The following is a 16,386-nucleotide window of genomic DNA, read 5'->3' on the forward strand; positions in this document are numbered from 1 at the left end:
TCCTCACACAGCATTTTAATTTGGGTTGGTATTGTTATCAATAGATTTAGACATTTAAATGCAGTGACTCTAGTTGTGTTCTTTTTGCACACATCATCTTTGTGTGGAATTCTTAACACAAAATATGTTTGCAGCATCCATTTGACTTTGGATTGCATTTTACGGTTTGATGTGAGATAGCAAGATAGCAATGCTGTTAAAATGACACCACAGATTAACCAGAATGACATTTCATTTCTAATGTGTCATGAAAATAGGGGAAGCTATGAGGACTAATGTTTTTCTGAGAACCCCGAGGATGCACCACCACAGTCATGAAAACAGGAAGATGTGTTAAAGATGCAGAGTTGTGACTTTATGTTAACAAGTAGAAGCCCACACTATCACATGAGTAAAGAACAGCGCACAAACAACACGTAAGACACATACACATCAGATCACACTCATGCATTGTATTTGAACAGATGGTATTTAATCACAGTACATCACACTCCATCATAGATTCCATTAACAGAATATACACGATGCTCACATACGTAACAAAGAGAGTAGCCACAAGGCTAACAGATACACCGAGGGTGTTAAAGATGGCCGACCAAGACGGTGTCACACTCAGACAGCTTGAAACCCTGTGATAAGATAAGATAAGATATTCCTTTATTAATCCCACAGTGGGGACATTATTACAGCAGCAAGTGGCCAATAAAAAAATAGAAAAGCATCAATAAGCAGAATAAAGAACAATAAATAATAAGTAAGTACACAAACAATAAAACAAACAACAATAGTAATAAAGAATATTGTAAAAATATAGTAACATTATGTACAAAGTAATATTGGTGTCAAATGATAATGTACCTGAGTTTCTGTTATTGCACATATTTTAAGTGAAAATATATAAATAGATACATAGTGGCTTTATCTTAATGACTGTGTGAACAGGTGGTGTTTACAGTAGTTTAGATTACCTTAAAGTATATAAAGTAATAAACCTTGTCTAATGCATCTGAGTGTTGAATGAATTGTTAACACTGCAGATTGCCTCATGTCTTCTTTAGCCCATCACTCCCTGATGTAGTTTAGACCAGCCAAGAACATTTCAATACATCAGACATCACTGCAGAGGGTCCCAGTCCAAGCACATGTTGTGGAGATGGGATGGAAGCAAAAGCTTTTAGACCATATTTTCACTGGGCGAGTCACAGTGAGGATTGTGAGGCTTTTCAGGTTGAGAGGTTATGGTTCACAGAGCATTGATGTTGAAGACAATGAACTGTAAGGAGATGGCTCCATCAAGTACAATAATACTTATGTAAACTCTTAGTCACATCATCACTATTTCCTTTGACGCAGGAAAAGTTTTTTTTTTAAAAAGCACAGTGACCGGAACAGTGAAACAACAACACGTGCACCATCAAAAGCTTATTTGTGGGTTTGATACAGTAAGTTACCAGCATAGGAGCAGAAGAAATGTAGAAATCATTTGTTCTGTTTGATGTTTTTTTTGGGTCTATTTTTATGCTTGTTTGAGGTGTTTGGATGTGTGTGGCTTCAGCCCCCTCCTGCTGACAGTTTACTGGCCCATGTGGCTTCAAGATGGTGTGTGGGCGATGAGGCCTTAAAGTGATGTTTTACTTTGGTAGAACCTTTGTTCTTTTCATGCTTACTCTGAACATGATGGATGAGGCTGTGAACATGTGAAGAATGATCAGAGTGATGATGTTGTTTCTTATCAGGGTCAGACAGAAAAAAGGCTCACAATGCTGACTGCACATAAATTTAACCAACTCATGGTGTGAAATAGTGTGAATGGTCTGTTAAGCAAAGCTAAAATGTAGTCGTGGATTGGAGTCGCTATTGAGTTGCTTCCTGAGAAGCCACGTCCAGGCTGGTGTAGCATATGTGTCAGTGGAGGCAGTCCTCCGTGGCCAACCTCATGAACCTGCTTTGGTTGATTCACTGTTTGGGAATCCTGGTGGGAATTAGGACAGGGATCAGATGGCCCACATGAAGGTGAGAATGAGTGGGTGAACAAAGGAGGAAAATGTACCAAAAAACTCAGTTCAGCTCAACTGACATCTGCAAATTCTCGACAAAAAAGTGTTGATTAGCCATAGGAAACGAAATTGCCGGCACTCTCTTGATGTGGGCTCTGACCTTTAAGGACAGAATGAGAGGAAGGTGATTTACTTGCTTTCCAGCCTGCGTCCCACTCAGCTGTGAGTACTTTTTCCATTTGTCTGTCTCCTGCCTCTTTGGGCCGGGCCACTCTCCAGTTTACAGCTCAGATCAACAAACTTTCAGAGTGGTTAGGGCTTGCTCCATTTGCCATTTCAGTCCCATAGGCCAGTAATTCCAGTATCCGTGAGTTTTTGTTTTTTTTTTCTTCTGCCAAACCAGCTACACAGTGAGGGCAGCAGATCATTTTCCCCTGGTGGGCTCCAGCTAACAGGCGGGATGGAGGTGAATGTTATGGCACTTGGCAACAGATGGAGCCAACTGGCTGAACCACTTAGGCCCTCCAACACAATGCCCTACAGCTTTGTGCTCTTAATTTAGGGATTTGATGTAAACAGCTTCTCTGTCTTATTTTTTGTGCAGAATTTCTGGATTCATAATGAAGAAGTGAGTGTGGTTGAACAGTAACAACACCCACAAATCTGAGCTGGCCAGTCATTACGGAGATGCAGATGCTAAATTGCTGTTTTGCCCTAACCCTTCTATATTTGTATGTAATATTACACACAGGGCATCAGTTATTAAGGCTTTCCTGTTGGGCAGTCAATTAATGAGACTCCAGAACTCAGCAGTGATGTTAGCTAGTTCTCTTCCACATCAAATGTTTTGGCATGTGTGTAACTGTGTCCTACAGAAAACCTCAAACCAGCTGTAAACAAAGCCAAACACAACGTGCTGCAGCGCACAAGCTGCTTCCCAAACTCCCAGCTACAGAGCTGGACAGATAGAACCCTAACCCACAGACCCCAGCCTCTGCATTCTCTCATTCAGTTTGGTGTGTGTTCATTTGACTGCAGGCTGATCAGTCAGTTTCAGCCAAGTCAACATATTATCTGCCACTTAATTGAGGCACAAATACTGCTTCAACATGACTTCATGCTGATAATAGGAAAATGTACGTAAAATGTAGAATCACCTGTTTACTTACAACAGTATTGGGTGGTCTTTTTCAGCCATGGGGATCAATTCTGAGGAACTGGAATTTCCTGGCGGTCACACACCCTGGCTACATGGCTTTCCTTACCTATGATGAAGTCAAAGCACGACTGCACAAATACATCAACAAGCCTGGCAGGTACAGTATGGCATCTGCTTGTGTAACGTACACAGGAAATATCATGATTTTTGTGATTTTCTATCCTGTGATGATGTTAGATATCTGTGTTATACATGGTCGAAGTTCCAAAACTCGAGGTGAATGTATGTGGAAATGTTCCCTGGAGCGCCTTGGTAGCTGAGTGGTAACTGCGCATGCCACATAATGGCAGCGTCCCTGGTTCGATACTGGCAAAGGACCTTTGCTGCAGGTCATTCCCCCCTCTCTAACATAACAGTGCCACTCCTTCTCTATTCACTGAAAGAGAAAGTGTGTCCAAACTTTTACTGGTATGTCCTGATAGATGTTACTGTAAAATATGTGTAGGTAACAAATACAGTTGTATGCACAAATGTAGGGACCCCTTGACATATGGGTCAATGATGTGCCTATGACATGTTCAGTCTAACTGCATTTTTTTCAGTTAGAAAAAGGTTTAAATTGAATTTAAAAAATACCATATATATGTAGTACCTTTCCTTTATATGAAATCACTTTTACTTTTCAAAAACCACAAGTTATTAGTAATTTTTCTGTTATTTAAAGTGACAAAACATCATGTGGTGCGACCAATAAAACCAATAACTGTATTAAATTCAGAGTAAAATATCACTTTTAATATTAATCACTGATACAGTATGCTTAACTGAATTGTATTTTTAAATTTTTTCAATCATTTTTAAGCAATTTACAGGAAAAATAAGTCTTACATACATTAAAGAAGGCAACTGTGACATTATAGAACATAAATATGAGATTATTATTTACAAAAACTTAAAGGACATGCAAATAATTTGTTTCGAAACACTTAAATTCATTTATTTTAAGATAGATCACGGTCGCACCACATGACTTTTTTAAGGTCAGTTCTAATTCATCGAGATGGAAAAACACATAAAACACCTCATTTACTATTTTAATATGTATTTATGTGTACTCAACCTTTCTTAATGTTTGAATTACTGCAATAAATATTCCCGTATTTATTATTTTTAAATAAATCCTTATACGTCATTGACCCATATATCATATGTTGGTGATTTATTTTATTTGAATGTATATAAACACAACAAACGTGAATGCATAGATACTTTTTTATGTCACAAATTGAAAGAAAATAAGTTTGGGCACTTTACATAGTCAGTACTTAGTAACACCTCCTCTGGCAGATATCACAGCTTGCAAAGTTTGGCAACAAACACTGTGTGTTGCCAGCTAAAGTCTTTCAGTTCTTGTATTTGGGATTTTCTCTCATTTCTTCCTTCCAAAAAGCTTCCAGTTCTGCAGTATTCTTGGGCAGTCTTGCATGCATAGCTCTTTTAAGATCCACCCACAGATTTTCATTTATGTGTAAGTCAGGGGACTGTGAGGGCCATTCCTAAACCCTTCAGCTTGTGCCTCTTGATGTAGTCCATGGTGGATTTGGAGGTGTGTTGTAGAATCCATCCTCTTGTCAGCTTCAGCTTCTAGACTTTGCTGGTATTGAGTGTAATCCATTCTTCCCTCCATCTTTGCAGTGTTTCCTGCTCCACTGGCTGCAATACAACGCATGAAAGATCCATTCCTATGTTTAACAGTTGGCGTTGAGTGTTGTTTCCTCCTTGTTTCCTGAATGCATCAGGCTTCTGTAGATGTTTAGTTGCATTCTTCTCACATTAGATTTGATGATGAGGAGCACAGTGGAATGCTGCACCATCACTCCTACATCTACTAAACCTGCCTGCAGGATTTCTACAGTCATATGGGGGTTTTGATTTGCCTTTCTGACCAGCATCCAAGCTGTTTTCTCAGTCTTCCAGTTCTCATCATGACCTCTCACAGTTCCCCTAAACAGCCTTTTCTTAATTACATTTCACACTGTGGTAACCGCAAGCTGACAACTCTCAACTATCTTCTTGTAGCCTTCTCCTGCATTGTTGGTATCAATAACTTTCATTTTCAGATTTACACAGCTGCTTAGAGGAACTCATGGTTGCTGAGTGTTTGAACAAGGATTGAAGAGTAAGTGTCTGTAAAGCTTTAAAACTGGCACCAGCTGACATTTCCTAATGACTATTGTTGACTTGCCTCAGGCCTAACAAGCTGATTAAGGTCTGAGACTCTTAGGGTGCTTAAAACTTTGCTCATGGTACAATTTTGATTCATTTATTTATCAACTAGAGAGGCTGTGTTTACATCTTAATCTTTTCAATTAAAAAAATCACAATTATATGTTGTTTGTCATTATAGTTATTTGTCAAGGAGTGTCTAAACTTCTCCATACAACTGTATACATCACTGTCATTTCAATCAATCTTTATTCATATAGCAAATCACAACAAAAGTTATCTCAAGGCACTTCACACATAGAGCAGGTCTAGACCGTACTCTTTTATTTGATTTACAGAAACCCAACATTCCTACATGAGCAGCACTCGGTGACAGTGGCAAGAAAAAACTCCCACATTTCATAATTAATTAGAAAAACTTATATTTTAATGACAATGACAAAATTCCAACAACATGAACTCATTTGTTTTCCTTTGACAAATCAGATACAATCTATTATCTGGTTCACAAGCAGGGTTCTAAAACAATGTAGATACAAATGTATGTAAAGAAACAACATGTGAGCAATGAACAGTTATTATGGACATTTCTAATCACTGCTGGCAAGAACACTTTCATAAACAACATATATGTAGCTACAAATAGGCCAACATGATTTTGAGTCTCCTGTACCTTTAAGACTTGAACTAACAAACTCTAATCTTTGATCAGGACTGTGTGGGTGAGCTTTGATCAGATTTGATTGACTGTGGTTTCTTGGTGGCAACATAAACAAAAAACCCATGACTGTCATCAGAATCTGATTTGTTGATGACATTGATCAATTGGTGCATGGAAACATGTGACATCATCATTTTCCAAAGGGGGCATCTTCTATATAAAATGATCAAATTTGATGTGGCTTTGACTGCTGATACTGTGGAATCTATTGAGCATTTATAAGAAGCTGAAGGAGAAATTAGGTTTTCAGAGCCTTTAAATGTATGTGAGGGTTGGACTATATTAACACTGTGCTGCCTCTTTCATGAGGTAAAAACTGAGGATTTGTTTACCCTTGACTTATTGGAACCCCTCCCGCCAGACACCCGCAGCTTCCTGGTTGTTATCTGTGTGCCGACGCACAGCCAGGTTTGAAAGTCAACATGCTGTTTTAGGATCCAATTTTCACGGATATAACCATTGATTTCCTCGGTCTGCACATATGCTCATGAATATTTATGACTTTGGTCCTGTAGCAAACGGCCTGAGAAAAAGCTCAGGCTCAAAGGCAACTGATATCAGTCAGAAAGAAAGAAAATGTATGAAGTTTCATTTGGGATTATGTGTGTCATAAACAGGTCATGTTTTACTGTCACACCTCTGAGCCGCAGTCCAAACAACCCTCTCAGTGCTCCTTGCTACTGTCGTATTTATTCATAAAACATGTCATATCTTTGTTTCAAAGCTTATGGTAGCAGTAGGGTGTAAATGATCCCTAAACAGACAACAAGAATCTGTTTGAATGAGTGAAATGGAGCTGGCCTGGATTCATTGAAAACAGCAGTAGAATTCTAAAAAATGAAAAATGAATCTTTCACAGCCTCCATAAGCAGAGGCAGATGCTGTGTGAAATTTAAAAAAAAAATGATCTCATCCGTTGCCATAAATTGAATGCTCATAATGTCAAAGTGATATTGTATTGTAATAAAAAAGCATGCAGATAGATGCAGCCTGACAGCAAGCGTGCACCTCTTTTTCAGCTGGAAAAGTCAAATCTCATTGGAATCACTGTATCCTCATAGAAAATAATTGTTGCAAATAAAGCGGCTGTGTGAGCAGTGTGTGTCTAGCAGTAGCTTGCACACTGGTCTCTGAAACAAATGCTGACAAGCCATATTTGGTACGGTGCCAATCTTCAGGTCCACGTGGCAGCTTCCTGGTGGGGGAAAGAAAGTAGCTGGAGAAAATACCTTGAACAACAGTGCTAATTTATTGAGAGCAGCTCGCGTAGCCTCGAGCTGATCCGTGCACGCCCTGTGATTAGCCGTCCTGCGTCGTGGCTTGGTAGAGCAGAGAGGATAATAACAGGACAGGAAGCGTGTGTTTGTGCGTGTGTGTGTGTGTGTCTCTGTCTGCCTGTGTTTGTAAGTGAGCGTGGAAGGGCCTGGTGTATGTCTGAGTATGCAAATGTATAAGGACGCTGATGCCCGAGTGAATCATGTAAATACCATTTTAATGAACCAACACACACACACACACACACACACACACACACACACACACACACACACACACACACACACACACACACACACACACCCACACACACACACCCATGTACACACACACACACACAGCTGTGTGGGGGAGGACAGTCATATCTGATGAGCCACTACATGTTACCCCTTCGACTCACTCAGAGACACACTCAACACACAAACACGCCCGCACTTACACACACACACACACACACACACACACACAAACACACACACACACACACATGCGCGCACGTGTCTATGCATGCACTTTAATCAGTTCAGAACAGAAAGACAGATGTTATAGATTGATGAAAAGTCAGCCTCAGATGTATTGATCATATCTCAATCAAACAATCACATAAAACATAGATGTCACATCATTATTTCAGTGATATTTGACTGCATTGAGTATTATAGTACTGCAGTCTGTACACAGAGAGGCAGACTGTCCTCAGCCAAACTCTTCCAATCAGTGGCAGAATACAGCTTGTTAGCATCACTGAAACTCTCAAACTGTCTTCCCACATCTCCCCTCAGTCTGAGCCCTGGTGGATTTAGCTGGGTGCCTTTGTTGCTGTTGGAGGTGGGATCATATGGTGGTCAAGGCTCCGCTCTAAGCCCGGCGCTGAGCTGAAGTGCATTTATAATACCTACTCTTTCTCTTTTTTCACATCTTTATTCACATTCAGATTGTTGCATCTTGTGCTGAGCTGTTTCCTTTGTATTCAGATGTGATTTGCGCATGAAAATCCCTGTGTGATAAAGCTTTAAAGACACAGCAGAAGCACCATTGTTGGTTGCCCTGTCGTTTCATTTCAAAGGGAAAGGTAGAAAGTTCATATTTTAGCATAGAAACACAGACGTTGTTTTTTCTTGTCACCGGCTCGTTCATTAATGCTCAAAGTGTGATGAGGTGTAATCATCTCATCTGTTCTACCCTCCAGTGGTCATTCAGGTGCCATGGATGACATCAGGTCTGTGCAGTTGAATTATGGGGATATTTAAAAGGCTATTAGCATTAATTCCAGGGATTGCACAGATATGACTGTTGATGAATTGATGCCAAAAAGTGTTAAATAAAAGTTAATAGAATGTCCCTCCTGTAATAAGGCAAATCTAAAGGACTCAGTTCTCTCCATTTAATGATCCACAGCTGTCCTAATGAAGGTTCCATGTCCATCTTCTATTTGTTAAACCACCAAAAGCCTCTTTTTGATCAAAAATGTGTTCTCTGCATCTTGTTTCTTTTGATGCAGTCTCTCTCTCTCTCTCTCTCTCTCTCTCTCTCTCTCTCTCTCTCTCTCTCTCTCTCTCTCTCTCTCTCTCTCTCTCTCTCTCTCTCTCTCTGTCTCTCTCTCTCTCTGTCTCTCTTTGCCCACAGCAAATACACACACACTCGTACACGCACACACTTAAATACACACGTACACACATAGATACACACGTACACACATACACACACATGGACACACATACACACACGTACACACTTGCACACACACGTACACACATAGGTACACAAGTACACACATACACACGTACACACATACACACACATGTACACACGTACGCACATACATACACACATAGATACACACGGACATACGTACACACACGTACACACACGTACACACACACACACTTACACACATAGATACAAACGGACACACGTACACACATAAATACACACGTACACACATAGATACACACGGACACACGTACACACACATGTACACGCGTACGTACGCACATACATACACACATAGATACACACGGACATACATACACACGTACACACACGTACACACACACACACACACACTTACACACATAGATACAAACGGACACACGTACAAACATAGATACACACGGACACACATAGATACATACACACACGGACACACGCACACACACATAGCAGTAGCAATAGTAGTAGTAGTTATTAGGACTTACTACACAGTGTGAGTCCATGCTCTCACTGTGAGTGTGAGCGAGTCTCTTTTATGGTTTCAGTGCAGCTGAAGGAGCTTTTCAGTTACACAGATCAGAGTCTGCTTTATTTGTTATGACTCTTGAAACATTGTGTGTTTACATGCACTTAAGTAACCAGGTTGCGGTCGGCTTTCTAAATGAGAAAGCTCAGGATAGTGGATTAAAGAAACCTGGTGCTGAAGTAGAGCTGAACCAGTGTGTTGTGTGTAAGTATGAGGACTAACCATGTTGAATCTTATGAAGACCTGGTGTGTTTAAAGTGGGGAAAAAACAACACACCAAGTTCTGTGAAGATAGCTGACATGTTTAGCAGACATTATCATGAGTACAGATGGATCAGTGCTGAGACTAGCATGCACTGCTCTGTGTTGACTGATAACAAGCCAGAAGCATTACATGAAAAGTGAGCAAATGATAAAGTGGCTGGCTGAACATAGTAACACTTTATCATACAGCCTGTTATTTACTGTGTCATTTCAGGGCTCAATAAAATACGTATTGTTTCCTATTGATACCTACATGTAGGTACAGTGGCAAAAACAACACTATAAAGAACAAGAGAGTGACAACTGGGCACTGTGGAGGACAGGAGAAATATATTATACTCTCAGTATTTTGGAAATTGGGTACCTACATTGTGCAGAAATGGGAAAATGCTGTTAACTGTGATATCCTGTAGAATCTATAAAGTCATAATGGTATAATGTATTTCACTGTTACAATATGCTACTAAAAGCTGTGAGAGTATAGTAAGGTTAACAGATGGAGGGGATATTGAAGAACATATAGCATACTGTATATGTGTTAGTAGTGTTGATTATAGACCACACAGCTAAAAGTCAATATGCAGTCGATGAACATGTGATTGCTCACTGGTCTTTAAAAACCAATATGACTGGTCGAAATCTTTATCATGGCATCACTAAGAATGATGCCATTCTCTGGTATTGATATATATACAGTGTACAGTATGATAAGATAAGATATTCCTTTATTAGTCCCACAGTGGGGAAATTTACATTAATGCAGTAGCAAGTGGATAGTAAAATAGAAAAGAGCAATCAAAAGAAACAAATAATAGTGGTAAAAAATAGTCAAAAAATAGTAACATTATGTACAAAAGTAATTGGTGTTGAATGATAATATACCTGATTCTATATGGATCACCATATTGGAAATGTATGATGAGTCTCTTCATGTGTAAAACACAAACAGATATATGTTAAACCACACATACATGTAGAGTGATCAGATGCCTTTTAGTAGTTTATACTACACTTGTGTTTTTATATGAGTCTTCCTGTTGAGTTGTGTGTATTTGTATAAAAGCCAATACAGGGATTGGTGTTGCAAACTAGCTTAGATGAGGCAATGCAATTGTATTCATATAGAACATTTATTACAGATAAACTCACTGTCATTTATATCAAAATTCATACAGTATAAACATACACAGATACAACAAATAAAATACAATAAATAATAAGAGCAACTACAGAAGATTAATAGAATTAATAGAAGAAGAATTCATAAGAATACAGATCAGAATGTAGTATTGTATGTAAGTATTATAGAATAAATTATAATAAGCTATAAATACTGTGTGGCAGTTCCTGATGCAGTGTTCCAATAAATACACAATATACAGTCATGTTATGATTCAGCTTAGAGATTCAGAAATAGAAATTATTTCTAATTAGTCAACTTGTGATTGTTTTCACATTTATTTAAAAAAAAAAATTTATTATTAAAAGTACATAAAGTATTTAAGATTTACAGTAGTCCATTCACTGCTATTTCAGTGTTTTAATACAATACTAGCATAGACTGTAGGAAATAACTGTTGGTTTGGGACTCCAGTTTTAAAGCCTCCAGATTGCATTTTGACTGTCACCATCTTTTTGGAGTCAGAAGTGACCATATTAGGACAAAAGCTGCTACCTTGGTTAGCACTGTGCATTTACAGTCTATGATTAACTACTATGATAATGCTAATTGCTAAAAAATAATTTTCACTAGCAATAAACAGGCTTAAAACCATTCAAACAAAATGTAATCGCTAGAAAAACTGAACTGTACTCCTAAGAGGTTTTTTTTATTACAACCAAACACTGAAATTGGTTTTAGTCCACCAAAATGTTACATTTAACTTTCATGACGTTAAAACCATTACGTTAAATGGTTACATTACTGATCCGACGCTGTTGCCGTGGTAGCGACTTGTCAATCACAACATAGCTATGCCCTAAGCATACCAAAGCATACCAATGGGACCACAATTTACTAATAATACTAATAACTAGCAACTGAAAGCACAAACTAATTACGCAACTAACTGTTTACTGTGAGTGAGAAGTGAGAAGTCGGGTCTTTTCTCATAGATGTTTATACAATCTGACTTCTTTTTGGAGGCAGTGGAGTCGCCCCCTCTTGGCCATCAGAGAGAATCCAGGTTTAAGGCACCTCTGCATGACCTGGAGCTACCTGCTTCTATATTACAGGAAACCTTTAGATTAGTTATACATGTTCTATTCTGCAGTGTGTGTATGAATGATGTCCTCTCCTCTTTCTCTCCTCTAACAGTTACATCTTCAGACTGAGTTGTACGAGGCTGGGCCAGTGGGCCATCGGCTATGTGACCAATGATGCCAACATACTGCAGACCATCCCCCACAACAAGCCGCTGTTCCAGGCCCTCATCGATGGCTACAGGGAGGGCTTGTACGTAAACCCATCACACACTCTCTGTCTCTAGCTCTGTGGCTCTTTGTATATTGATCAGTTGTGTTAAACTCTCCACTGTGTTCGAGCTGTATACAAATGAGAAACGATCAAGCGTGTCTGAGTCAGCCACATCTGATTTGCATAGACTTGAACTGTGTTGTGGCAGAACGGGGTGCGATGCTTCTTGAAGGAGTAACTCTTTTCTGAAAGCCACTTCCTAGATGAAACAACAGTGTTCGTCTCAGCCAGACAGGAGGACGTGTTTGAGCTTCAAATCATTCAGCGAGGCCATCTGTTCCTATCACACCTGATCATCTGACAGCCCCCCCCCTCAGACAAATCAAACATGCTTTCCTTCCTTTTAGCGTGCTGCATCTTGCTTCTCCCTACCGTCAATCACAAGGCTGAGGGTGTTCAAGGAGTGCAGTGTTTTCTTAAAGTCCATTGTAGCTGTGGAGAGGAGGGGGAGGAGGAAGAGGGGGTTCTGTTTGAAGCACGTCTGTTTTTGATCAAGCGGGGAGACCCCAGTAACTGTTGGGGAAGTGAAGTTCCCATCAGTCGTTCTTTCAAATGTCAATCATAGTGGTTACTCACACACATGCTTATGTTACAAAATGATTAAAATGTAATTTTAGAAAAATAAATTAAGTGGGAAAGAGTTTGCCATTTTTGTAGTAATAGCTGGAGGCTATGTTTTAGTTTGTATTCCATGCACACAGACATATTGTTAAAATACATCATACGTTTTTTATTCAGGGGTTGTAGTGATCTGGTGATAGCTGATATTTTGTGTCAGTCTGGATCCAGGATAAGTAAACTCTATAATACAGCACTTCAAGTACAACTACAAGAGTGCAGACCTCGACCAGATGTGAAAGTGTTCTTGTATAGATGTATGCAAAGTGTTTTTGTATTGTATTGTCTCAGTTTTCTTTAAGCTGTCTCAGTTTTAAGACAAGCTCATAAAAAATCGTCTTATAAAAACAATACATTTTTATAAATAGTGTGTATCACAGCAACCATGAGAGGTCAATGATCATACAGTCATCAATGTGCACAAAACATATCAGGCTGATGGGTCCAGAGATGAGTTCCAGACAGATACACAACAAATTACATGATCTCCTTAAGTATCATTATTAAGTATTCCTACTGCTGCTTGTAGTTAGGTTGTGTAGTGTACTTGCTTAGTATGTTATTTACACTTACATGTGAACAGTATTGTTGCTATGAAATGTAAAAATCCCTTTTCTACTGTGGCCCCTAAGGACAAAATACACAACAAAGCAAAAGCACAAACATTAACATAAGGAAATATGCTATAAATTCAAAAATCAATTGTAAAATACATACACAGAAACACAAACTTTAAACCCTTGTTTATTTCCACTTCTGCATGTTTTTCAAAGTGTTTTTTTTCCCCAATGTGTTTTATCCTTAGGGGCCACCATACTACATGTAAATTCAAACATTTAACTATTTCAGACAGACTTGATGTGTGTTTGAACTCTGGTAACATTGTTGAAATGATTCTTTTTGTCTCATTTGCAGCTACTTGTTTCCTGATGGTCGCAGCTACAATCCTGACCTCTCTGGTTTATGTGAGCCGACACCTCATGATCACATCAAAGTGACACAAGTGGGTTTGAAAATATGATGGCATGTTTTTTAGCCTCACAAAGCTAGAATACATTCTTTAAGCTCAGTTTTCAATGTGATATTTAAGTGTGGAAAACATTTACTGACAGCTGATTGAACCTGATCAAATATGTAGCAGGCTGCTCAGTCAAACGTGAAATGAAACATGATTCTGCAGCTGCGTGGCTTTTTTGCATGTCTCACATTTATTCAGAAAGTGTTGTGTTTTGTGCATAGTGAGACAGAAACATGATTATTTTTCCAGAGCTGCTACCACATTTTTCCAGCAAAGACCAGACCAGGCCAGAGGAACTGTCAATCATCTGTTGTAGAGCCTACTTTGACCAGATAATAAGTGATGCAAATATTACAGGCTGGCATTTTGTGGCTGTGAATTTCTCATATGATATTTTGAGAAGTGAACTTCAAACATGGGAAGTCAGAGAGTATCATTAGGTTTTTACAGATGGATCAAATAAAAGATGATTTTCGTGTGATTTTTTATTTTATTTATTTATTTATTTTTACATATATTTTCTCTCTGACTAAGTGACGTGAAAAATAGACCATTCACCCCTTTTTTGGCAACTATGATGATGTAAGCTCATTGAATAGCTCTCATTTAAGTGCTGGAAAGTCCCTTAAACATAGTGAGATTTGACATTATGGTCACGGTGTCCATAATGTGTGTGTATAGTTTAGTGTCTGCTCTCATCTATAGTTTGATACGTGCATCACTGATGACTAACAGGAGTTTGTTCTGCCTGAACAGGAGCAGTATGAGCTGTACTGTGAAATGGGCTCCACCTTCCAGCTCTGTAAGATCTGCGCTGAGAACGACAAAGACGTCAAGATCGAACCCTGCGGTCACCTCATGTGTACTTCCTGTCTCTCTGCCTGGCAGGTATTGTAATGAACCGAACTGCATAAACTCAACTGGAGATCAGATATATGAACAGAGGGGTACATGTGTGGCTTTGGACAATTAGTGTTCATGTACGCAGGAGATTAAGGGGTCATCATGTCATCTCTGAAAAACACCAGAGCCTCACATCTAAGAAATTAACATTTTAACTCTTTTTGAAACTGCCATCAGTGATATTTTTAATTAATCCTTAAGAATAAAGATAATTAATAATCTGCATGTAAGTGAACAAAGAGTGCTGAATAATGGAAGCAGCTTTCAGCCTTCAGTGACAGATCCATGGACAAGAGAACCCTCTCTCCCTCCATCCCTCCATCCCTCCCTCCCTCACTTCCTCCCTGTGTCCTTGCATCTGTCCTAATCAAATTTCCACATATCAGTCAGTAACGGAAGTGAAAACTGAGAGTGTGTGCACACAGTATATTCCAGTGTTTCTGCATGTGTTTTTCTGCCTCCTGCTGTGTGCTCTTTTTTCCTGTAATGTGTGCATCTCTCAGCACATAGTCACACACTGCTGTGTTCATTGTGCTTGTGCGCTCGTTCGTGTATCGGAGGCCTTGCCAACAAAGTGTGTTTGCAATTACCTTCCTCTAATGAGTCATTAGCATTAAGTCCAGAGATTCCCTCCTCTCCTCCCTCTCCACCTCCATCTTTCATACCTCTTTCCTCCTCCTCCTCCTCCTCCTCTGCGTGGGACATATGTGTTGTGGGGACATTGCAATGACTCTCCAGACATGTTGAGTTCTGCATTGCACTGACCCTGATGTTATTGATCTCTGGCAGGGACACACTCACTTTCATTCTGCAGGCCTGGAAACAAGCCCAAAAGGTTTTTTTGTTGCTCACTGTCATAGTTAGTGTCATAGTCAGTGGACGTAGTAGTAGTAGTTACGCATGTGAAACAAATCACTTGCGTCATTCTGATTTCTAACTGGAATATTTTTCAGCTTATTAAAACAGTTTTTTGTATTATGTATATTACATTTTGATATGTTATACAAACCATATCTCAACACTGCTTTCAAACTGCTTCAGTTGTTTGGCAGTGGAGGCTTTGCGAGGGAGGACATGGAAGATGATTCAGAGGACAGAGAGTGCAAGTTTTCTACATGAAGTTGTGAGCACTTTGTTTCTCATTCAGACAGGTCTATAATAGTTTCCATTTATAATGGACTGTTCCATTGCGGAGTGTTAGTCAGAGTAGTGTAAATGAGTGACATGTTTTACATCATTACATATTTTCAAATGTATTTCTTTTATAATGATAAAGTTTATTTATATAGCACCAAACAGCTCTTACAAAGTGCTTCTAAAATAAATCAGTGAACATGTTGATCATACAGTATAAATAAATGAAATCAAAACTACTTTACAATAAGACCAAATTATAAGAACACTGGCTAAGTTACACATAAAGTATATGTACACATACAATGCTACATATTAACTTATATAGCTACTGTATATACAGACACAGAGACAGA

The 16,386-nt window shown here is 39.0% G+C and overlaps 1 protein-coding gene across 3 annotated transcripts in view; it reads left to right on the forward strand.

The window, feature by feature from the left end:
• Positions 1-16,386, forward strand: part of cblb (Cbl proto-oncogene B, E3 ubiquitin protein ligase) — a 62,016-nt gene that overhangs the window by 28,021 nt on the left and 17,609 nt on the right. For all 3 annotated transcript variants that reach the window (XM_062432740.1, XM_062432742.1, XM_062432741.1), the window contains exons 6-9: positions 3,192-3,313; positions 12,199-12,336; positions 13,891-13,978; positions 14,750-14,881. In XM_062432740.1, the coding sequence (XP_062288724.1) occupies positions 3,192-3,313; positions 12,199-12,336; positions 13,891-13,978; positions 14,750-14,881 (480 nt within the window). The remainder of the gene's footprint in view (positions 1-3,191; positions 3,314-12,198; positions 12,337-13,890; positions 13,979-14,749; positions 14,882-16,386) is intronic.

The sequence above is a fragment of the Scomber scombrus genome, chromosome 14 (genome assembly GCF_963691925.1).
Source record: "Scomber scombrus chromosome 14, fScoSco1.1, whole genome shotgun sequence".
Classification (NCBI taxonomy): Eukaryota; Metazoa; Chordata; class Actinopteri; order Scombriformes; family Scombridae; genus Scomber; species Scomber scombrus.